Source organism: Diabrotica virgifera, chromosome 5, assembly GCF_917563875.1.
Source record: "Diabrotica virgifera virgifera chromosome 5, PGI_DIABVI_V3a".
Classification (NCBI taxonomy): Eukaryota; Metazoa; Arthropoda; class Insecta; order Coleoptera; family Chrysomelidae; genus Diabrotica; species Diabrotica virgifera.
Window position 1 is genome coordinate 2,375,781 of NC_065447.1, and position 26,124 is coordinate 2,401,904.

Below are 26,124 nucleotides of genomic sequence, written 5' to 3' on the forward strand. Positions count from 1 at the left end.
CCCCCTTTCTCCCTACAACCCTGATTGATTTGTTTTATTTGCTGTTCACTTCTGTTGTAGTGTATGTACAATGTGAGTTTTATTCTGGTCATAGACATTTTTTATGTAAATATGTTATTTATATGATACACAAAGATAAAGATATGTATAATTTGTTTATTACATTTATATTAACACTGTAAATGTTTTTGAAAAACTTTTATACCAAAATATGTATAATAAAACTGCCATAAATTATTATTCAAAATATTTATTTCTTGTTTCCCATCACACAATTATAGACGATTATAAAACAAAATAACTGATGTGGTACGGTCAGAGAACAGTACGAACATTTAAAGAGGATGGCATAAGATAGACTATGTTGGAGACGCTGTTGGAGAAAATGCGTAGACAGGAAAATTAGAGACAGAAACTTAGATGGAGACAAACAAGGGAAAAGCAATTGAAAAAAATATGTTCTAAAATTTTTTGTAGAAATCTACATTTTTGGGGTTTATACGATTCATCAATGGAAAAGCAATTGCGGGGATGCTACAGTTCATCAAAAAATGTCGAATTAACATTATTTATAGAGAATTTGCCATTTTTAATGTTTTTAATATTCCGTAAAAATGAAGCAGAAGATCAAAGGCTATAGCAAATGAAAATAGCATTTTTTTTGTAGAAATAGAAAATCTACGATTTTTAAAGTTTATACGATTCTTCAAGAGAAAAGTAATCACGGGACGCTGCAGTTCATCAAAAAATGGCAGATAAACATTATTTATCGAGAATTTACCATTTTTACTGTTCAAACAAATCCAGCATCTGTTTTTATTTCTAACACTGATTTCATAGGTGAAATAATTTTATTTTCTATTTTTGTAAAACTGGTTGCATACTTCCAATAGATTTTAATAAATCTTGAATTAGTTTCTTGACAGCGCCCTCTCATATCACGTACACGTAATGAAGTAAACGCAATTACAGTTTCCTGTATTTTGGGTAGTACAGATTCTTATTTGTGCTTGTTTTCGATAAACTTGAGCAGCTAGCTAATAGATGGTAATAGAATAAGGACGTCGCGCGTCGTCAATACTACTTTTTTAAATTTGAGAAAAGGAGGAAATAATAAACACAATAAAAAGAAGAAAGTACGATATCTGGGGCATGTAATGAGAGGGCAGTAATATGAAATTCTAAAACTGATAATACAGCAAGTAAGAGGAGGAAGGAATATAGTACGAAGGGGAGCGTCATGGTTGAAAAATTGAAGGGATGGTATAGTCCTGTTGCCAAGGGGGGTACAACGGCCTCCTTTATTCAGATGGACTTACTCAAGTTTTTTTTATATATTTTGACCCGCAGAACACGAATTTTTTGGGTAACAGTCCAGTTGATCCGGATGTCGATAAGATTGTTATAAACAAAGAACTTGTGGAATTACATAAGAGCAACTTTTCGCAAAACATAACATTTTTTTTTGTATTTTTTAGGTCATTCTAAGCAAAAAATGTTCTTACAAGTTTTTCCGTAGGATGCATAGTTTTCGAGATAAACGCAATTGAACTTTCAAAAAATTGAAAAATTGCAATTTTTGAACATGAATAACGAATAACTTTTGATTAAAAAATAAAGTAGCAATTCTGCTTATCGCATTTGAAAGTTCAAGTCAAATTATACCAGTTTTGATTATTTACATTGCTAAAAATTAATTTTTTTATTGCTAAACAAAGCTATAAACACAAAGTGCTTGAGTGATGTTTTCAATGCATCTCTCATTTAAAATCGAACGAGTAGACGCGCCTGCAAACAGGCAATTTCTACGTAGCATGCTTTAAAATAAAACACTATTTGTTTATAGCTTCAATCAAAACAGCTTTCAAATGCGGTAAGCAGAATGGCTATTTCATTTCTTAATCAAAAGTTATTCGGGTTCAAAAATTGCAATTTTTCGATTTTTTGAAAGTTCAACCGCGTTTATCTCGAAAACATTTTTTGCTTAGAATGACCCAAAAAATACAAAAAAATGTTTTGTTTTGCGAATTCCTCAAGTTCTTTGTTTATATAACAATCCCATCGACATCCGAATCAACTGTTACCCAAAATATTCGTGTTCTACGGGTCAAAATACATAAAAAACTTGGGTAAGTCCATCTGAATAAAGGAAGCCGTTGTAATACGTTGCTGAAATTGCTGGTGTGGGAACGTAAAATCCTTCGAATGATATATGGCCCTTGCAGAGACAGAGTTACAAACGAATGGGGGAGAAGATACAATAACGAGTTAAAGTCTATTCGGAAAAGAAAATCTAGTCAGATATAATATAAAGGCCAATATACTCAGATGGGCAGGGCATGTGATACGCAGTAACAACGATTGTCTTATAAACAATGTATTCTGGGAAAGGAGAGATAGAAGAAGTTCTGTAGGACGGCCTAGAAAAAGGTGGAAAGATGCAGTCAAAGAAGATCTGGAGAAAATGGGACCGCACAGGACCGACAAACATGGAAGTCAATAGTAAACGCAGCAAAGACTCACGAAGAGTTGTAACGCCATTGATGATCACGGAACAGACAAGAACGAAGACTAACCAGCATTGAAGTTAAAGACTAAAAAAACTAACCAGAAACAAATCATCCGGATTAGATGATCTCCCAGCTGCGAACTACCTATCCGCGGTGTGCAAGTACTTGGAGGGGATACGAGAAACGATCGTGCGCAAATATCCGAGAAATCTTGAAACTTTCTGAAATAATTCATATTGTCAATTGCAATTGTCAAATTGACATAATGTCTTTTGCCTCAGTTTGTATTTATACACAAGAAACTATATCAACAACACGCACAGTTTAATGTCGTGTTTACCTATTGTACGTGGCTTTTTTATAAGGTTAATATACAAGTTAACAGAGAGATTTTGCACCTCTTAAAATAACCGCTGATTTTGGCTCCGCTATGGTTAACTTTATTAAGCATAACGATTACGGCAACGTTAAAAAGCAGAGTTTTTGCAGCTTGTCAAGTAGGTTTTTCGTGTCATCGTTATCGTTATTTAAACAACCTCACTTCACAACGTTATTGTAATTTTAAGAATATATACTTGAACAATTTTTGATATTTTAATTTATAGGTCATCAAAATTAGAATCTATGTAAATGTAATTTTACTGATTTTTTTACATTCTGGCAACAAAGCAATTTAACCATTACTATAACGATAACGATAAGCACTACTTTAAACCTCCGTAAATTACGGAATCCCTTATGTTTAATAACGATAACGGATCATATATTCGCTACTGCGCAGACGTAGTATAACGATAACCATAACGGAATTGCAAAATAAAATCTCTCTATTAACTAACCCAATACACAAATTTTTGTTAAACCGGGTAATTTTATTAGACTTACCGGAATAATCAGCAACAAATTGTGTAGATGTGGATGTTCTCAATAAATTAAGTTCGGTTACAGTTTTATTGGACTCATCATCAGACAAACAGCACTTTCAGCTATCCGACGGCTGAGCGGGCAAAGGATATGAGAAAACGAAGAAGACGAAATTGGGTGAAAAAGCCAGTTGCTTTTTTGTTTCTTCTTTTTCGGATTTGCTTTTTGATTTTCTGTTCCGGATAATTTTTTAAGGATAAGTATAAGTTACAAGTAACAGTTACGGATAAATAAAATACTAATTTTATTGATCATGTAGAATCTAAGGTACGTATACAGGGTGTTTGGTAAAGAATGGGCCATAGCTTAACCGTAGATTCCTGAGGTTAAAATAGGTCGATTTAAGCTAACTTACCTTAGTACAGAAGTTGATAATAACCGAAATACAGGGTGTCAAAATTAAACTTTTATTTTATTTATTCTTGAATATTTCCTGACAGGCATGGGATAAAAACACGGAATTTGGTAAACGGGGTTTTTTGGGATGAGAAATCTAAATTCCCCACCAAAATGATGTATTACCCAGGGGGCGCCACATACGTCTTTAAGTGCTCATTTAATACGTTCAGTTTTTTTATGCCCCACTCTACATACTTTTTGAATCAAAATTTTTATTCTCTTAATATTTTTACTTAAAAAAGGTAGTATACTACATTCATCTCGCTAAGCTCAACTGTTTTCGAGGTAGACGCATTTTAAATCAGCGATACAACATATTTTTGTGCATAATATCATTGTAGTTAGACCCGAAAAATAAACTTGAAACCATAATAATAATTATTATGGCACAATTATTGTGACAGTTCTCATATTTATGTCATTGCATCGCAAATTGCATTTGAAGAAATTTGCGATACATTTTTGTAAATTTTTATGATTTTAAGTTATTTTTCGGGTGTAACTACAATGATAATATGCAAAAAATTATGTTGCCCCGCAGATTTAAAATGGGTATATCTCAAAAACGGTTGAGTTTAACGAGATGAATTAACGAGTTTGATTCAAGAAGTATGTAGAGTGGGTAATAAAGAAAAAGAATGTGTGTGTGTACTTTGTACGCACGTAAGAAGTTATACTTCTATTATATGATTCCAACGAAATAAATATAATTAAATGTTTATTTGTATTTTATTAAATTAATAAACTAATTTTGATATTACCACTTTCAAAAATTTGTTGTTAAAACAACATCAAAAATTAAAAAAAAGGTTAACAATCGTCCATGTCAGGATTTGAACCCGGGACCTTCGCGTTATGTAATCGAATGCTCTACCAATAACCCATTAGGGTTTTGTTATTATACGGCTTCTGGGATACATACATAAATTGGATGATTTAGCAACTAACAACATACTGTCGGTGTGCGCATGCGCCAGGAAATGTAAAAATTCAGCCTCCTGCCTAAAGAAGTATAACTTCAAAAAATTGAACCTATTTAATGAGCGATAAAAGGCGTATGTGGCGCCCTTTTGGGGGTGGCTCGGAACAATTATTGTTCCGAGTTATTTATACTTGTCGACCTTCTCTAACCCTCCACTCTAATGTCAGACGTATGTTGTAAACAGGGGTTTTCGAGACCACCATGTATTTGTATTTATCTATTTTCATTGATACTCCCATCTTTTGCATTCTCTGTTAATGATTTACATAAACCGTCTGTATTCTCTGCCATGATTTCGGTATTGTCTGCAATTCTTGTTATTAACGATGCTGCCTCCAATCCTTCAGTTCTTTCTCGTAGTTCTCTAAATCTAGAACTAGTTAAATGCTACGTTTTTCCGATCTTACTATATGGTGTGGAGGCCTGGCCGCTGACAGAGACACTCATGAAAAAACTAGAAGCATTCGAAATATGAGTATATCAACACATTCGTCGTATATCTTGGACCGAACATGTCACCAGCCTAGAGATAATCCAGAGAAGTGGAAAAGAGAAAATAATCGTGAGCACAATTGAACAAAGAAAACTTGAATATCTAGGTCACATGTTGACACACGATAAAGAATGTCTATTTAAATTGATTATCCAAGGAAAAATAGACAGCAGGCGAGGACCAGGCAGGAGAAGACACACATGGCTCTAAAATTTGTAGAAGTGGTTCAGGCTCACATTGGTCGAACTACTCAGAAGTGCCATAAACAAGATCTGAATTGCCAGGTTAATAGCCAATGTTCGCAGCGGACAGGATACTTAAAGAAGAAGTATTTTTTGAGCTGATTTGTAGAGATCTACCTATTCTTTATCTACCTACAGTGGAACCTCGATAAGTCGGATTAATCATCGGGACCACGGCCTATCCGGGTTATCGAAAATCCGGGTTAGCCGGAGAATATGATAAAAATTATTAAAATACATATAAATAATAAAACATTATAATTGCAAAAACATGCATTATAATTGAAATACATATGCACAGTACTGTACCTACACAGTACTGCACCTACGTAGGTACATCTAAATTTCGTACAGTTGTATACAGTAGATATTGTTTATTTCTTGGTAAAAAACTCAGTCAAAATGAAAAAATATGTGTTTTTTGTGATGAAAATCGGTCTGGGTTAGCCGGACTTCCGGATTATCGGGGGCCGACTTATCGGGGTTCCACTGTATTTTCTTGTTACTGTAAATTTATATACGTTTTGTTTTTGTGATTTATATATCGAGAAACTGTTTTTGAAGTTATACTTCTTTACCGGCGATAGAGGGTGAATTTTTATATGTTAAAACCTATCAGCCCGGCGCATGCGCATTATAACTTTGTTCTGATTGGATGTTCAAATGACATGTCAAAAATTATCCGATATGGCAGCTGTAGGACAGCTGTGGTTTGGAGGTAAAGGTAAAGGTAAACAAATGTATAATATATTAGTTTTATTGTTGTGAGGACAGAAACAAAAAAGTTTATAATATTGTAGTGACTTTTAAATAGTTTTTAAAAGCAACAGGTACGTAATAATTGTTAATGTATCATGGGTATAAAGCTACCTATTTGATCTGCCAAAATACATAGTATGTAATACTTTTATTTATATAATTTGATTACCATCAAAATTTCTATCAATATTCACCTAATATATTGTTTTCTTACTCTATGTTTTGTTGTATTTTTTCAATTCTAAATCATTTCAATTCAAAATTAAAATAATTTGATCAATTTTCAAAATATCAAAATATCACAAGTTTAATCCGTTTAGTTAGTCGATCTTCGTAAATAATGACACATAGTGTCCGTGGCTAAGCGTTGAAGGCGAATGAATTCCAATACCAACCGCGCTTATCAGCGCTGGTTCGAGTCCCAATAGAAACTTTCTTTTTTGTTTTTTTTAATACATTTTATGATTGTAAGTATATTTATTATATAATTGTATTTTCAGAAAATACGTATTTAGTTAAAAAAATTTTCGACAATTAATGTTCAGACATCATTTGTGGCTTGTTTAACGTGTTTGTGTGTGTTTTATTCTTTTATTATTTTAATTTTTGGCACTGTTCTAATAAAAATGTTTGAGAAGTAGTAAGTATAAATTAGTTTAATATTTAAACAAAATATAAATAAAAAGTATATTAATTTCGTTTAAATCATATAATAGAAGTATAACTTCTTACGTGCGTACAAAGTACACACACATTCTTTTTTATTCATTTCTTTTCATATGTTGATAAACGATTACTAATTTCACATACCTACAATAAATGAAATTAAAATATGATTAATGGCTTGAACAACAGAAAATTAATTAATATTACCAAACAACAACGGGGCAATAATTGCTTTTAATCATACGAGTACTCCTTGACAGTTCCATTATTGAAATTAAACTCAAATTCTCGATAACTATTTGTTTGTATCGAGACTACAAGATATATACAGCCCAAAATGATGGAGAAAAAGCTCCCTGTGAAGGAAATGCCTGCTAGAAAAGACACAGAGTTGCTGGATTTAGCCTTCAAGGTCGGAAAATTAGTGGGCTTGTATCCTCAGACTTTTGAAAACAATTTTAGGTTTAAATTCCACATCTTCTTGTACGGCATTTTTACGGCGTTCATCATTGCCTTTGACCTTTATAATGATGTTCTAGACGTACTTTATCCCGAAGAGAGAGGAAACGGCATCGCAGTAATAGTCTTAACGTCACTGGTGGTGTGGTATACTCAAATTATCAATTTCTTAAATCTGTTTAAAAGACAAACTTGGAGTTCGTTGTTTACTAAACTATCTACATTGGATTCGAATCTAGGAATATACCCCATCAACGATAAAAGAAGAATTTTAACTATAATCTGCGCAGTTCTATTTTGTTCTGGTTATACTGCATACGAAATATTCTTGTGTTGGCCCGCTAGCAATGATTATTCCTATAACCTCATGCTCTTATTTACAAGCTTGGTGATCAGTTTTAATATGTTTTTGGTGATTTTCACGTTTCACCAAGTAACCACTGTAATAGAAAGAAGAATCAAGATGATCAAACAGATCGTCAAGCATTCCGTTCACACGAAGACGCTGACGTTGACTTTCGTAAAGATTAAGATGAATTATTCGATCGTGTATGATCTGGTTAACGATTTGAATGATATTTTTGGATATTATATCTTGACCATCGTCTTTAACTTCTTTTATTATAGTTTAGATTATTTTAACGTGTCTATGAGATATGTTTTACATGACGACAATTCAAACGGAATGTTTGTGTCCTATGGGCCACATTTGGCAGTTCTATTAGTAAGTTAACTCTATTATATAGTTCTCACAATTTTTTTTATTGTCTCATTTCTTTCTAATTATACAGTATCGGAAAGAATTTAAGTTAGGTATTCTCCTTTTCATGAACATTTTTCAGTGCGTCACAAATTATAGAAAAAAAGGTAAGTCCGTGATAATACACATTTATGACATTTATTCTAACGTGACATTTTAGTTAAATCTGACAGTTGTCAAATTTTGTTTTCAATTTGGAATAAAACCAAATCAATTGTGTCTATTGCATTTATAAAATGGTATTTTCTTTCATTTGTATAGTCTTATAAATTGTACAGATTATATTGATAATATTATTATTTTATTTAATAAATAATTCTTTTTTGATTATGGGGCCATCTATCGACAACTAGAATAATCACCGAACTAGAATAATTACCGAAGTATTCCCAGACGTGCCTTTTTTTCTGTCACATACAATTTAATGCGTTAGAGAGAAATCGAAAAACTGTGACGCACTGAAAGATGATCATGAGAAAAAGAATATGCGCTTTTCTTGTCTAAGGGTATGCGCTTTCAACGTTAGGAACTGAGATAAACATATTTAAAACGATATAGCCATATAAAAAGGCCGGTACAAGGTGTCATCCATTCGTCATCGATCTTTTGCTTCTTTTGTAGGTCTTGAGGATTACAAATTCGGGGCCATTTTGACATTAGAGGTAAAAGACTTTGACAACTGTCAAAGCTATCTTTATTTAGACGATGTATCTTGCTCGTGACTGGATCTGCAAAAAACGCCTGCATCTTTCGTAAAAATACTGTCCAATTTACCATCTATATCATTAATATTTTGATAAATTTTGTAATATTTTGTGGATAAATTGTTTCAACATTTCACTCTACAAATTTGTGATAACTACCTTTATAGATTTATCGAGATATAACAAGCTCTATACAGCCCAAAATGATGGAGAAAAAGCTCCCTGTGAAAGAAATGCCCGCTAGAAAGGACACAGAATTGCTGGATTTAGCATTCAAGACCGGAAAATTAGTAGGCTTTTATCCTCCGATGAGAAAGGAAACGGTATTGCAGTAATAGTCTTAACGTCACTAGTGGTGTGGTGTGTGGTATACGCAAATCATCAACTTCTTAAATCTGTTAAAAGGCAAACTTGGAGTTCGTGGTTCACTAAACTATCTGGATTGGACTCGAATCTAGGAATATGTCCCATCAGCGATAAAAGAAGAATTTTAACTATAATCTGCGCAGTTCTATTTTGTTCTGGTTATACTGCATACGAAATATTCTTGTATTGGCGGTTGCAGTTCCGCAATTTTCTTAACTTTTGGTTCTCCCCGTTTAGTTTCTTCCCGGCATGGATTGTTACAGACCATTGTAAAAAAAGTGTCGCGTCTAGGATATGCACTTTTAATTAAAACTTTTGTTTATTACTATTGAGAACGTGCCTATAAGCCATCTTTCTAATCATGGTTAATGCATACCGAAATGGAACTCGTAAAAAAAAAGGTAATAAACCCTAAACCAATTTTCTTTAATTGAGCAACAAAAAATTGGTCTATTTAAACCCACTTAGCGGGGAAAAATCATCACTGTGCTGGTGCAGTCCAACGAAGAATAAGCTAGTGTTAAGTGCCAATGGTCCAAGTCAGGTGGGCCATCTTGTGAACGAGTTAAGTTTACCTAGAGGCATTGGTAACGTACAATTGCTACATATTATTTGTTTCTACATCATACTGCTGATAAAATTCAAATTATCTCATCGTTTCTCAAACTTCATCTCATCGTTTGCCGGTCTGAACATTGCTTCGAACGTTTCACGTGGTTGTAACTAAATATACAGGGTGTAACGAAAATACAGGTCATAAATTAAATCACATATTCTGAGACCAAAAATAGTTCGAATGAACCTAATTTACCTTAGCACAAATATGCACATAAAAAAAGTTAAAGCCCTTTGAAGTTACAAAATGAAAATCGATTTTTTTGAATATATCGAAAACTATTAGAGATTTTTTATTGAAACTGGACATGTGACATTCCTATGGCAGGAACATATTAAAAAAGAATTATAGTGAAATTTGTGCACCCCATAAACATTATATGGGGGTTTTGTTCCTTTAAATCCCCCCAAACTTTTGTGTACGTTCCAATTAAATTATTATTGTGGTACCATTAGTTAAATTCAATATTTCTAAAACTTTTTTGCCTCTTAGTATTTTTTCGATAAGGCAGTTTTTATCGAGTTGCGGCTTCTTTTTTAATATGTTTACATAAAAATTTTATGGGAGTTTTGTTCCTTTAAACCCCCCAAATGTTTGTGTATGTTCCAATTAAACTTTTACTGCGATACCATTAGGGGTAAAACACAGTGTTTTTAAAACTTTTTTGCCTCTTTGTATTTTTTCGAGAAGGCACTTTTTATCGAGATATTACTTCTTTTTTAATATGGTTCAAAATATACCTAAGAATGTAAATCATAAATAAATTTTCATATTATTACCAAGTCTCCATAATCGTACTTAGCCATATACAAATATGTGGTGGATTTGACAAATATTCAAAATATCTCGATAAAAACTGACTTTTCGAAAAAGTACTGAGAGGCAAAAAAGTTTTTAAAATATTGTGTTTAACTAATGGTACTACAATAATAATTAAATTGGAACGTACACAAAAGTTTGGGGGGGTTTAAAGGAACAAAACCCCCATAAAATTTTTATGAGGTGTCCAAATTTCACTATAATTTTTTTTTAAGATACTACTGCCATAAGAATGCCACATGTCTATTTTCAATAAAAGATCTCTAATAGTTTTCGATATATTGGAAAAAATCGATTTTCATTTTGTAAATTCAAAGGGCTGTAACTTTTTTTATGTGCACATTTGTACTAAGGTAAGTTAGGTTCAATCAAACTATTTTTGGTTCCAGAATATGTAAATAAATTTATGACCTGTATTTTTGTTACACCCTGTATAGTGTTTGAATTTCTAATAATAGTCCAGGGCGCATCTGTTTTGAGATGGACGTTGAAAGGTGACTCAAATTTTTTTTGCAGAAATTGCTTGAAAATAACTCAACTAATAATATTTGAGTTATCCTCCCACTCAAAATGGTCTGGAACATTGTTTAAATAATCAAAATGTCAAAATATGAAGGAAAAATTCGATTTTTTATTGGTTTTTTGATTATAACTTTAAAACTATTCATTTCTGAGAAAAGTTGTGCTAACATAAAAGTTGCGTAATTAAATTTCCTACAAAATAGAATTGGTTAGAAATTTAAAAAATAGTCATCCTTGTTGCAAAATAGCAATAATTGCGAAAAAAAAACATACAAAAACAAGTATTCGCATTTTACGTTTTTTAACCATTTATGCTACACTTAGGACCTTTATATTTTACCCAGAAAACTTTATGATATAGTAAAACAACACTGCAAAATTTCATTAAGATCATTTTAATAGATTTTGCAAAATAAATTTTGCAATCCAGCTTTCGCAAAGAAAATTCATTTTTTTTAAATGTTGCAGGACTGAAAATAAAGCAGATAGCAAGTTGAATTTTTTTTACTTATAGAAGTGTACTGTATCTTTCATTTGCAATTTGCAAAATTAAAATCTATTAATTACCACGGCGTCAGGAAATTTTTTAAATAAACATTAATTTTTGGTGCTATGCGCAGGACAGCGGTGTTCTATTCACACAACTTGATTTCTACCAAAATTTCTTTCAATCTTTATCTAATATATTATTTTCTTACTCTATATTTTGTTGTATTTTAATATTTTAATTCCACAAAATTCAAACTAATTTTATTATTGTTTGTGAAATATTGTTTAAACAATTGCATATGTTTAAAAATAATAAACTTTTATTTTCTTAGTTAAAATATATGAACAAAGAAAGTTTTTGCTAAAAAAAGTGTTATTTCAAAGGATAGAGTATGTGTTTTTATTTTGCAATAAACAAATTTATTTATTATATCGAAATGTAATAAAAATTATAATGTATCAATCATTATCAAAGGTCATTGGAATGCCCAATCAGAGCAAACTATCCGCTGTCCTGCGCGTAGCACCAATAATTAATGTTTATTTAAAAAAATTACAGACGCCGTGGTAGTTAATCAATTTTAATTTTGGAAATTAGGCATTCCAAATCACGTGATATAATATGGCTGCTGGATGGCAAAACTGTCATCCATAGGCGTATCCAATTATTAAACCACTTCATATTTAATTTGCTATCACAATTTCACATATTTCGCTACACAATTAACAAAAAAACAAAACCAAACAGGATATTCTTTATAAATTTGTCAATATTTAATGTAAACATTAGATACGCGATGACCACCCCCCTTATCTATGTCTATGGCCATGTCAGTTTAGCCATCCACCGGCCACCACTGACAGTTCATTGGAATCCCTAATTGCAAATGAAAGGTATAGTATACTTCTATACGCAAAAAAAATTTCAACTTGCTATCTGCTTTATTTTCAGTCCTGTAACATTTTGAAAAAATGAATTTTTTTGCGTAAGCTGGATTGCAAAATTTATTTTGCAAAATCTATTGAACCGATCTTAATGAAATTTACAGTATTATTTTACTGTATCAGAAAGTTTTTCTGGGTGAAATATGAAGGTCCTAAGTGTAGCATAAATGGTTGAAAAACGTAAAATGCGAATACTTGTTTTTTATGTTTTTTTCACCATTATTGCTATTTTGCAACAAGTGTGACTATTTTTTAAATTTTTAACCAATTCTGTATTATAGGAAATTTAATTACGCAACTTTTATGTCACTACAACTTTTCTCGGAAATGAATACTTTTAAAGTTATAATCAAAAAACGAAGAAAAAAATCGAATTTTTCCTTAATTTTTTGACATTTTGATTATTTAAACAATGTTCTGGACGTTTTTGAGAGGGAGGATAACTCAAATATTATTATTTGAGTTATTTTCAAGCAATTTCTGCAAAAAAATTTGAGTCAGCTCTCAACGTCCAAATGTGCTAATATTTTTACAGATGCGCCCTGGTCTATAATTATTGCATGCGTTTTTAAACTTTATTGGTAAACTTTTGTTGTATTGATTAGTTTGTATGCGCTACTTTACACTTTATTGACATATTTATACATCCATATATTGATTTATATCGGGTTATTTTATTGATTTTTATAGGGTTATGTGCAAACGTGTACATGCATTGTTTTTTTTTGTTCAGTGTTATCTATGCAATATACACTAGCTCACAAATTTATAGGGTGCCTTTCTCGTAATAACGCTTATTAATATTTTTTTTCTTTCATTATATTATACTCCGAATTTCATTGACCTAACCGAATTTCAATATTGTTTTTGTCGTAATATTTTTACGACCATAAATTCTTTCTTTAAAAAGGGGCTGTTTATCGGTATCAGATTCGCTCCGGAGATTTAACGTCTTAGCTGTTTCTATTAATTATTGTTGTATTTCCTTTACGATGTTTCTAACAGCTGATTTGGTAAGGTTAATGGCAATATTGTATCTATTAATTGGGTCAGTGGTTTTTCTGAACTTTTTATAATTTATTGTATCTGTTTGTCTGTATTGTCAAAATATTTGTGTAAATTTGTAAATAATTCGTCGTCTCAACATTAAATGATGTATTTTAGCTATTTCATTTGTTTCATTTTACTTAATCATAATTAGAATAAAACAGTCCACTTCAGTCCGCTTCATATAATATTATATTAGTATACACTTTATTCGAAGGGGAAAAAACCAGCGAGTTCTAGACTGAATTTACATATCTACCCCCCTTCTGGTGGTCTCAAATGTGCATTTAGAGGCCATCGTCTGTGCAGAAAGCAACATTGGCCCCCTAGCAATGATTATTCCTACCTCATGCTCTTATACAAGCTTGGTTTTACAGTTTTAATATGTTTTTGGTGATTTTCACGTTTCACCAAGTAACCACTGTAATAGAAAGAAGAATCAAGATGATCAAACAGATCGTCAAGCATTCCGTTCACACGAAGACGCTGACGTTGACTTTCGTAAAGATTAAGATGAATTATTCGATCGTCTATGATCTGGTTAACGATTTGAATGATAGTTTTGGATATTATATCTTGACCATCGTCTTTAACTTCTTCTATTATAGTTAAGATTATTTTAATGTGTCTATGAGATATGTTTTACATGACGACAATTCAAACGGAATGTTTGTGTTCTATGGGCCACATTTGGCAGTTCTATTAGTAAGTTAACTTAATATAGTTCTCACAATTTTTTTAATGTCTCATTTCTTTCTAATTATCGGAAGTATCGGAAAGAATTTAAGGTAGGTATGCGCTTTCAACTTCAACGTTAGGAACTGAGATAAACATATTTAAAACGATATAGCCATATAAAAAGGCCGGTACAAGGTGTCATCCATTCGTCATCGATCTTTTACTTCGTTTGTAGGTCTTGAGGATTACAAATTCGGGGCCATTTTGACATTAGAGGTCAAAGACTTTGACAACTGTCAAAGCTATTTTTATTTAGAGGATGTATCTTGCTCGTGACTGGATCTGCAAAATAATTTCTTTTTTTACTTCCATACAAGCCGTAATCAAGAAACGCCTGCATCTTTCGTAAAAATACTGTTTAATTTACCATCTATATCATTAATACTTTGATAAATTTTGTAATATTTTGTGGATCAATTGTTTTAACATTTCACTCTACAAAAGACCCCACAGAAACCTTACTTATAAAATTGGATAGAAAATATACATGAGGTATAAAGAAGTATCCAATAATCAAAAAATGTGCTAAAATGCAAATATGTACCTATATGATAAAATTGTAAAGAAATTTTTTGTTTATTGAATTAAGGTTTCGACAACACAACACAAAAATTAAAAATCTCACTGTTTAAAATATTTACCATAGGCTATGTACAGACGGTGATAGTTGAATGCTTCTTCTTCGGCGTTCAGTTACCAGAAAGTGACTGGCTACCCCGGGAAACTCCGCATGAGCTGTATGGGGTTGATTACTTCCAAAACTCCTCATCCGGTCGAGGAATCAGGAACATGGACTGCTTCGGCACTTCAGAAAAACTCCAGGAACAGGAATCCTCAGCGTAGTTGATTAAAATGTTATGCGCCTATGTCATAGGGGCACATTATAATCCATTGTAGTACCTATATTTATAATATTATACAATTCGTATAAATCTAATATAATTTCTTAAATTATGAAAATAAGTGGTTGATGAAGAAAACACTAGGCGGGAGCCCTAACGACGACAACGACTGAGAGATCAGCTCTCGAACTTCGAACTGATATCGGTGAATCGAAAATCTATCGCCTATCGTTTTAGTTTTTTGAACAAAGAAACCAGGTAGTGGGGGCGATTTTCAGACGTCCAGAAAACGTCCGTATTTCGTCCAGTACGGACGTTCATATTTATTCCACCCGAAGGACGTCCAACATTGGACGTCCGAAGGACGTACATATTTAGTCCACCGAAGGACGTCCAACGTCGGACGTCCAACGTCGGACGTCCGAAGGACATCCATTTATAGTCCATAGACATTAGGACTAAAACTGGACCTATTTTGGGGGCACGTATCTTCAACTTCAAAAAGATGCTCTCAAGATTCATCTGTAGTACGGATACATTGATAAAAATTATATTTTTGCTTATTAGAATTATAAAATTAGCAAACTTATGTTATCTTCGTAACTAGAATAATAAAACATTGTAACAAATAATTTACAAATAAGATTTTCACACTTTACAAAAAAACAAAAACATGTTTTGGATATTAAACTGTACAATTTTGAATTAAATATGATTATCTTTTCGATTTAAACCATTTTATTAACATAATTAAGTTAATATGTTATTGAATTATTTTGCTATTTGATCCCGTAATTCATATATGTCCAATATGGACTATCAGAAAACGTCCGTATTTCGTCCAGTACAAACGTCCAAAGGACGTTTATATTTATTCCACCCGAAGGACGTCCAACGTCGGACGTCCGTTTTTAGTCCATGGACGTTAGGACCAAAAATGGACCTATTTTGGACGTCGTGTGCTATTAGGGTACTATGTCTTCATCTAGGAGTCGTCAGATAACGGCTTTGTGGTGCATTCTGATGACTCCTAGAGGAAGAAACGTACGTTAACCGATGGTGGTTCTTTGAAACAAATTAATTCTTAACCCATTCACTGCCAATCACGCGCCAACGCGTGATATGGTTACTTTAGTCAGATGCTGTTCAACAGAATGGCTTTTAGCCGAGTTCCTTCTCTTAGATAGGCAGCGAATAGCGAATAGGTTACGCTGTCTCTTGTCTCTTATTACCTTAGTTCTACTCACATTTTGCCTACTAGGAAGCAAAAATTCGTTGGATTTTTACCTAGATTCCCCCATGTCTATCATTTATCGCTCTGTTTGACTTGCAAATTGTAGAAGGCTCAGATTTTGGGTTGTTGCCAGAAATTTTAGTGGTGCTTCTGTCCTTTAGATTTCTCGTTGATCTTAATTTATTCGTTTGTTTCAGATCTACATCGTTAACGTAGCATTCTCCAGCGACAAGATTTCAAGAGCGGCTGACAATTTGATCAAAACTTGTTTCCTACTCCATCCCGATGTACAGGATCAAGTGCTTACAGAAGAACTAATCGCTTTGTCCAAATTTATGACGGATCTATTTCCCGAAATAACCATGGCAGGATGGTTTACTATGAACAAGAAGTTCATATTGGTTTTAATATCTAGTTTAACCTCGTATGTTATTATCATAATACAATTTCAATTAGGCTAAAGAGACATTAAATTAGTAGATAACACGTAACTTGTAATTTATAAAATTAATAAATAAATGGATTTTGTGTCACTGTATATTACTTCTCTATTCTCTCGTTTCTTTTTAATTTATTTTATTTAATTTTTATCGATCAAAACGTAACTGTCTACCTTACAAAGAAATTTACTCGTCAAATTAGTAAAAAAGAAGAGAGCCATCAAGGACGTCAACGTCAAACTCTATTGTCATCTCACGTGAAACGTCAATACACAGAATCTCTAATCTGTATGTAAAACAATGTCTTAAAACTAATTTTAAAGTCAATTAGAATACTACATCCCTTAAAGCTCATCCCTTTATAGAAAACTTGTAATGTGTTAGTGATTAACTCTAAAAATGGCCGATCTAATACGCACCGGTAGCGGACACAACCAAGGTATACAAAAAGATAAATTAGGCTCCCCTAGCACAGGAAGTGAGGATGGGAACGAACAGGACACCCAGGGGGCCATCAAACCCGAGCAAGAGGAACAAGATTTAGGTGATAGTGCTCATTATGCCCCCGCAGAAACCCAGTGGTATCACGGCAGGCTCGATAGGTACCAGGCTGAAGAAAGGCTCTGGCAAAGCAACAAATTAGGCTCTTATTTAGTGAGGGAAAGCGACAGAAAGCCTGGGAGCTATGTCCTGTCATACTTGGGGAGGACTGGGATGAATCACTTTAGAATCACAGCTGTGTGTGGAGATTTCTATATAGGGGGTAGACAGTTTGTTTCATTGAATGATCTTGTGGGGTACTATAAGGAATGTAGTGATTTATTGAAGAGGGAGAGGCTGGTTCATCCGGTACCTCCACCTGAACCAGTGAATGACAAAAAGGTAATTTTTTTGATTGTATTGATTGATCAACCTCACATTAACATTCATCATACATTATCCTAATATAGAAAGGTGACTGACTTGTTTATTTATCTATCAATTCATTAACAAGTAATGAAGACCTTGAAGAGGTCTACATACCTTATTTAAATATTCTGACAAACATTATCCATGCAAAATCAGAGAAAATTATAGTCATTTTTAAATAGTATATCCATAATTTTGTTATTTTTAATAGAATTATTAAGTAAAATTATATTTTAAAATTATTAATATGATTTTCTTATAAATTAGTTGAAATTCTATTTTTTTATTGTAATACCGACATAAACATTCCTTAATGGATTTATAATTTAGGGGCTGTGGTGTAGTTTGACTTAACCGTTGGTTGAATTCATCACTTGTTGAGGTATTTATTCTACAAAAAACTTGCTGAATGTTTTTCATACTTTTTACTACTAGTAAAAATGTTATGAGTCAGCATTTACAACATATATCAATCTGATTGGATCATTGGAAATGCCAATATAATTTAGGCTCCCCTAGCACAGGAAGTGAGCATCAAAGTCAAGCAAGAAGAACAAGATTTAGGTGATAGTGCCCATTAGGCCCCTGCAGAAACCCAGTGGTATCACGATATGCTCGATAGGTACCAAGCTGAAGAAAGGCTCTGGCAGAGCAACAAATTAGGCTCTTATTTAGTGAGAGAAAGCAACAGAAAGCTGGGTAGCTATGTTCTGTCGTAATTAGGGAGGACTAGGATGAATCACTTAGAATTACAGCTGTATGTGGAAATTTCTATATAGGGGGTAGACAGTTTGTTTCCTTGAATGATCTTGTGGGCTACTATAAGGAATGTAGTGTTTTGTTGAAGAGGGGGAGACTGGTACATCCAGTACCTCCACCTGAACCTGTGAATGACAAGAAGGTAATTTTTTTGATTGTATTGATTGATCAACCTCACATTAACATTCATCATATGTTATCCTAATATAGAAAGGTGACTGACTTGTTTATTTATCTATCAATTCATTAACAAGTAATGAAGACCTTGAAAAGGTCTACATACCTTATTTAAATATTCTGACAAACATTATCCATGCAAAATCAGAGAAAATGTTATGTCATTTTTAAATAGTATATCCATAATTTTGTTATTTTTAATAGAATTACATATTATGTAAAATTATATTTTAAAATCATTAATATGATTTTCTTATAAATTAGTTGAAATTCTATTTTTTTTATTGTAATCCTTACATAAACATTGCTCAACGGATTTATCATTTAGGGGCTGTGGTGTAGTTTGACTTAACCAGTGGTTGAATTCATCACTTGTTGAGGTATTTATTCTACAAAAAACTTGCTGAATGTTTTTCACACTTTTTACTGAGAGTAAAAATTTTATGAGTCAGCATTTACAACATATCATTCTGATTGGATCAGTGGAAATACCAATATAAATACCTTCCTAGCACAGGAAGTGAAGATGGGAATGCACAGGATACCCAGCGGGCCATCAAACGCGAGCAAGAGGAACAAGATTTAGGTGATGGTGCCCATTATGCCCCCACAGAAATCCAGTGGTATCACGGCAGGCTCAATAGGTACCAGGCTGAAGAAAGGCTCTGGCAGAGCAATCAATTAAGCTCTAAGAAAGCAACAGAAAGCTGGGTAGCTATGTTCTGTCATATTTAGGGAGGGCTGGGATGAATCACTTAGAATTACAGCTGTGTGGAGATTTCTATATAGGGGGTAGACAGTTTGTTTCCTTGAATTATCTTGAGGGGTACTATAAGGAAATGTCGTGATTTGTTGAAGAGGGGGAGACTCATACATCCAGTACCTCCACCTGAACCTGTGAATGACAAAAAGGTATTTTTTTATTGTATTGATTGGTTTGGTGTCATTAATCTCACTTACAGTCGGAAAAATGAAAGAATACCCATGAACGAACATATAAAACACGCTGTATTTCCGATTTCTATTCCGAGTAACACTTTGACAGTTTTAATTTCATGACCGAAAGGGGAGTGAAATTATGTCAAAATGTCACGAGGTCAAAACAAATTGGTAATTTTTAAGAGTTTGAGTGTAATTCGGTAAGATTATTTCATGAACAGAACTGTTTTTTGAATAATTGTAACTAATATTTTATTGATATCTTCACCTGAATATTTGCTAAATCTGTTCATGGTGTTCTATTTGACAAGTTGTAAAACATTAATTATCATTAATGTCACTGAATGTTAATTTTTAAGTAGCAACGATGGGCATCTGACATAATACATGACGACAGGAAATTATCGAAAAAAAAATCCGCTGTAATTTTTATTCTTGTAGTTTTCTATTGGTCAGAATCTCTATGAATGAAATAATCAAGCGAAATTTATCAAAAACAGTTGTTAGAAAGCTGTATGAAGAGTGTCTTGGAAAAATTATTACTTCCCTTGGTCTATAAACCCTAACTCTATCTTAACAGCTTTATTTCCCAATTTGCACTTCAAAAATATTTGAAAAAAAATTTAAAGTACCTGGAAAACTATTTTTGATCTTTCTAAATTACCTTATAGTTTTATTAAGGAACTGTAAGTATAAATAGGGCCCTAGCCGAGGCCCTAGCTTAGCACAGGGTAAACTGAAAAATATATAAAAATATAGTTAGTTACAATGTCCCAGTTTGAGAGAAGACTGAGATGGAATGTAACCTTAAAAATAAAATACTTGGCACATTTTTCATTTAATATTTTTCTTTTCTCACATATAACCTTGTCAATACACACCATTCATGTGAATTTTTTATGGAAGGTTTAATGATTTAGCTCCCATACAACAATAGGTTACTTAATGCGGTAAACAATACTGGTGTAGTTGATGCAATGAGTGTTTATAAGTGTTTTTGTTTGTGAATAATACTATTTTTAAGATATCACTATGGTAAAATATATTTTTTTTTGGTATAAAATAGTCAACGAGCAACTTTTATGAGAAATTTTTGTAAAGACAAATACTTGATGGATGTTTTTAATGTTAACTATTTTTTTCTTTTTTAATAATTCTTTTATTAAATGAAAAATTGTGCAGTGGACTTCATAAGCTGTTTAAGACAGGTATATAAATGCAATCTTCTTATTCTCATATTCTTTTGCCCTCTCAGGATTCGGACTGGGATTCTGTTTCTATATCCATTTTTTCCATGAATTTTTATTTTACGCCATCATCTTTAATTCCTCAATAGCTTTTGATAGAATCTGTGCTTTTGATCCTGAATAGCTTTTGATAGCTCAATAGAATGGCAAACCCCCTTACAATATATGACCATACAGATTCTAACATTTGAAATGGAGAGTAGGGCAGTAAGTAGCACCAATCTGAATATCAGGTCAGAAAAATTGACGAGGACAGCTAGAAAAAGAAAAAACAAGGGCCAACATTGTTTTGGTGACTATTAATTTCTAATGAATTAAGTGGAATAAAAAACATCATACGGAGTAATAAGTTCCACCAGCTAGTATTTTGAACTAGTATTTTTTGATAATTTTCCATGATTTATTTTTCAGAGAGTTGTGGCCATATTACCCTACACAAAGATGCCCGATACAGATGAACTGACATTTAAAAAGGGCGATATCTTCTTCGTTCATAATGATATGGGAAACGGTTGGTTGTGGGTGACTGCTCATCGAACTGGAGAACAGGGCATGATATTTAGAGAGCTTGTAGAAGATTTAGATGATAGTATAGATCCTAATACAGTGTTCCCTTGGTTTCATCCCAATTGCACAAAAAATGAAGCTGTGGATTTATTAGTAAAAGGTAAGTCATGAAATGTATTGCATGTTTAAGTATAGCTGATTTATTTTTATTCAATCAATCTATATTTGACATATAGATAGCTCATCTATAGCAACTCTATACACTTTTACAGTAAGCGCCACACTAGTAGACACACAGGTACCTAATTGCTAGGCTTCGGCTAATCCGGCCTGTTTTCACCTGTGACTTTCATGTCTGTCATTTCATATGACTGTCATGAAACTATTCAAAATAATTGTTTTTCCATACAAAAAATACATTAATTAATAGTATTATTACCCTGCTTTAAAAAAACTTTATTCAAACACCAACAATATTACAATACTTTATTTGCTCCTTGCATGACTGACGCAACACCGCCTAGCTGTCTGACATTTTTGGCGACCACAACTTGATGTTAAGCATATGATGCACATATGACATATTTGACGTTAATATGTAATATTTATTTACCATTTTTAATAAAATTTGTTATACAAACAATGACAATGACATTACAAAAATTTGCCAAAGTTGTCATATTTTACGAATAACCTCACGGAGCAAATAACTTTTACAATTTTAACACAATAATGGCAGCTACAAACTTCAAATACAACTGTTCTATAAACATATATAAACTGTCATCTTTCTATGTTTATATCGGTTTCTATATATTTTCTGACGTTCTAGACATAAAAGTAAACAATGCAACAAGTGAAGGGTCCAGGAGTGTATTAGCTCAATGTACCCGTGTGTCTAGTACCGTGGCGGTTACTGTATAGTGTTGATATACTGTGATTTATTGTTTTCTATTTGTATGTAGCTGGACCTGGAAGTTTCTTAGTGAGACCTAGTGATAATTCGCCTGGAGACTATTCCCTATTCTTCCATATCAACAATCAAATTCAGCGTTTTAGGATCGAGAAGAAGGGCGTGAGGTACCTGATGGGCGGTAGGATATTCGAATGTTTAGATGCTGTTATCAATAGGTATAGGAAGGAACAGATCGTTGAAGGATACACTCTTCAACATCCGGTGAGTATTTTATGTTTGTTATAATAAGTTTTCATCTCATTATTTATTATTTCATCTATTATTTGTACATTTGATTCAAATAGAAGAAGTGCTAAAAATAACAAAGAAACGCGAAACAATAATAATTATGGAACAAACTTTGGATTGTAAGACATAATCAAAGAGGTGAGCATCTAATCGAAAGGCGTCTGTACAGGTGGAAGTCCCCGTAAGATGGACAAGGTAGGATACTACGGAATCAAATAAATTACATCTTATAGTGCAAGAGGCAGCGCTGAAATTTTTTTCTGAATTTACTAAAGCTATTTTTTTCACAGTTGATTACCGTGATTGTGTAGAGAAACATACTGCGGTCGGTCAAGCGAAACGTAGAACAGGGGTTACTGAGAGGGTATCAAAGTTGCTTACCTGCGGAGGTAATTAAATCCATTTACTAAGGCTGAAAATCAGTACACACATTCTAAATTGAATATAAATAAAAGTTATTATAGTCGGTCAGCTGTATGACGGGACAGAGCCGGTCGGTCGGCCCCAATGAATGTACAGGGTTATTCACAATATTTTGACCCCCCTCTAAACTGCTTTATTTACAGAATTAGAAGAAAATGTAAAATACAAAACGTATTCAATTTTTAAATTATGATTTTTTTGACATATATATCGTACTAGTGACGTCATCCATCTGGATGTGATGACGTAGTCGACTATTTTTTTAAATGAGAATAGGGGTCGTGTGCTAGCTCATTTGAAAGTTATTCAATTCCCTATTCAGTAATATAAACATTAACATAATTGTTTATATACAGAGTCCAAAAATTTTTTTTTTAATTAAATTAATTGTTTAATTAATAATTCAAAACAAATTTTCGGACACCCTGTATAAATAATGATCTTAATGTTTATATTACTGCATAGAGAATTGAATAACCTTTCAAATGAGCTAGCACACGACCCCTATTCTCATTTAAAAAAATAGTCGATTACGTCATCACGCCCAGATGGATGCCGTCACTAGTACGATATATATGTCAAAAAATCATAATTAAAAATCGAATAACTTTTGTATTTTACATTTTTTTCTAATTCTGTAAATAAAGCAGTTTACAAGGGGGTCAAAATATAGTGAATAACCCTGTACATTCATTGGGGCCGACCGACCGGCTCTGTCCCGTCATACAGCTGACCGACTATAATAACTTTTATTTATATTCAATTTAGAATGTGTGTACTGATTTTCAGCCTTAGTAAATGGATTTAATTACCTCCGCAGGTAAGCAACTTTGACAAGCTGTCAGTACCACCTGTTCTACGTTTCGCTTGACCGCCGCAGTATGTTTCTCTACACAATCACGGTAATCAACTGTGAAAAAAAATAGCTTTAGTAAATTCAGAGAGATTTTTCGGCGCTGCCTCTCCGTCTATTAATAAACCACCGATTTCGAAACAATATTAAAGATGTAAAAACTTACCCCGGCGTTGATATAAACTCAAATCATAATTCTCTGTTGCAATAGAGACCAAAGGTGTTGTATGCACGTAAAATTTGGATAATGAATCAGAAAGAAGAAAAGAAAAAAGAAAAGTTTTTGGTGGTATTAAGGAGGTTGAGGGAGAATGGCGCAGAAGAATAAATCAGGAGAAAATGGACATGTATAAGAGACCCAAAATAACAGAAAATTAGGGCGCAGAACAAGAACAATGGAAGAAAATAAGAGGAAGATCAGGAAGGAAGTGGTTTGATGTCTTCGGTGAAGGACCGGAAAAATGGAAGAATAAGAAACCCAAAATAACAGAAAATTAGGGCGCAGAACAAGAACAATGGAAGAAAATAAGAGGAAGATCAGGAAGGAAGTGGTTTGATGTCTTCGATGAAGGACCGGAAAAGTGGAAGAAATCAGTCAAGACTATCGAACCCAAGGGTTTTTAAGGCCGGTAGTGCTGTTGTTCTTCAGCGGTTCATTTGTGCAAGTGCAAAAGTGCATTGATGTTAGGCAGATTTTTCCAAAAATTCATCGTTCTTTTACTATTTGTGTATGCCTTATTAGTGGAGTCACTGAAGGTGGATATGAGCTATTACCTCCGATTTCGTTCAACCTCCATCGATTTGCATGAAAATTGGTGAGTGGTTAGAGGATATCTCAACAAACAAAGGTGACATGGTGCCAACTTGCGCTTTACCCTGGGGTGGATGCCACCCCTATAATAGAACTCCATATGTTACGGGGTAGTTACCCTGAGGGGAGGGTTGATTTGGTAAAACACTATTTACTCTTACTATATTTATTGATCACTTCTAAATATCTGTAACGAGTTGGTGGGCTTGAGGTATAACTATCTAATCATGTATCTGAATCACGAATGATGATTGATTAAATAATGAAAAAGAATGATCCGCGATGCTTTGCTGTACCTGTAAATAAACTAGAAAAATGTTGATGTTTTTAATGCTGACACGGGCTGGCCATGAATTAAGAATAATATTGAATAGCTGACACAGCGTTATTGAAAACTAGGTGCACTTGTGTTGAGCAATCGGTGTCACCTCATTATTTAACAACAAACGTGATGTTTGTTTTGTAGGACATTTAAAAATTAAATGAATATGTGTTGCTCTTATTTTGGATGCTGATAATCCTGTACACCCCTTCTCGGGGTGAAAATTATTTTATTAAAAATAACCCCATAATTAGATAGGGGGACAAATTCTAAGTAAAATTTGTTATACAAAGTTATTAAAATAAATCAAAATTTTGAGTTATTAAAGATCAAAAATTTTAATTTTTCCTAAGAAAATGCATGTTTTTAACCGATTTTTCATAGATAACTCACAAACTATAAGTTTTTACAAAAAAGTTATTAAATATTACCAAAATTGAAGCTAATAAAAAATTAAATAAACTCCTTACTAAAAAAACCTTTTAATATGAACTAAAAGTGAGTTATAGGTAATTGAATGCATATTTTTTTCGGCGAGTACCCAAATCTAAGTATTCAAGCTTAAATTACGGGAAAATGATGCATTTTATAACATAAACTTATTAAACATTTGTGAAAGTACTTAGAAATATCTATCAAATGAGATACCGAACAAGTTAATAGCATTAAAATTTATGCTCCAAAAATTTTTCAAATTTAATCTTTTAAAAATTTTTCCAAAAAATGTTATCGTTTTTTTTGATAACTCCGTTAATTTTTAAGATATCAGGTTCACCTAAAAACGATTTGAAAGGTAATTCCAAAGGCTATTAAAACGCGTTGAATTTAATCTTTCAAACCCCTTACTTTTTTAAAAATCTAAATTAAATGGCCACGGTTACATGGTTCTCGCAGCAAAATTTAAGCTTTAAACGTTTCTATCTCGGTTATTTTTCACCCTACAGAAATGGTAAAAAAGGTATAATATTTGATATAGAAAAAACTAAAATTTGGTTATTTACCATTTTTTACGTATAT

The 26,124-nt window shown here is 32.8% G+C and overlaps 2 protein-coding genes across 3 annotated transcripts in view; both read left to right on the forward strand.

Annotated features, from left to right (window-relative positions):
* Positions 1-7,235: 7,235 nt before the first annotated feature.
* LOC114333585 (uncharacterized) lies at positions 7,236-17,034 on the forward strand. Of its 2 annotated transcripts, none has more exons than XM_028283482.2 (2): positions 7,236-8,158; positions 16,714-17,034. In XM_028283482.2, exons 1-2 carry the CDS (start codon positions 7,313-7,315, stop codon positions 16,975-16,977), a joined length of 1,110 nt encoding a protein of 369 aa, XP_028139283.1. In that variant the 5' UTR covers positions 7,236-7,312; the 3' UTR covers positions 16,978-17,034. The 2 variants fall into 2 exon arrangements, 1 of the variants encoding a protein (XP_028139283.1); XR_003652978.2 differs by lacking the exon at positions 7,236-8,158 and adding an exon at positions 9,750-9,851 and having other exon boundaries at positions 16,714-16,860.
* A 178-nt stretch (positions 17,035-17,212) lies between these two features.
* The window catches only part of LOC114333575 (ras GTPase-activating protein 1), a 28,718-nt gene continuing 19,806 nt past the window's right edge, over positions 17,213-26,124 (forward strand). The window contains exons 1-3 of the mRNA XM_028283474.2: positions 17,213-17,838; positions 21,399-21,654; positions 22,460-22,671. Coding sequence (XP_028139275.1) covers positions 17,356-17,838; positions 21,399-21,654; positions 22,460-22,671 — 951 coding nt within the window. The 5' untranslated portion in view covers positions 17,213-17,355. The remainder of the gene's footprint in view (positions 17,839-21,398; positions 21,655-22,459; positions 22,672-26,124) is intronic.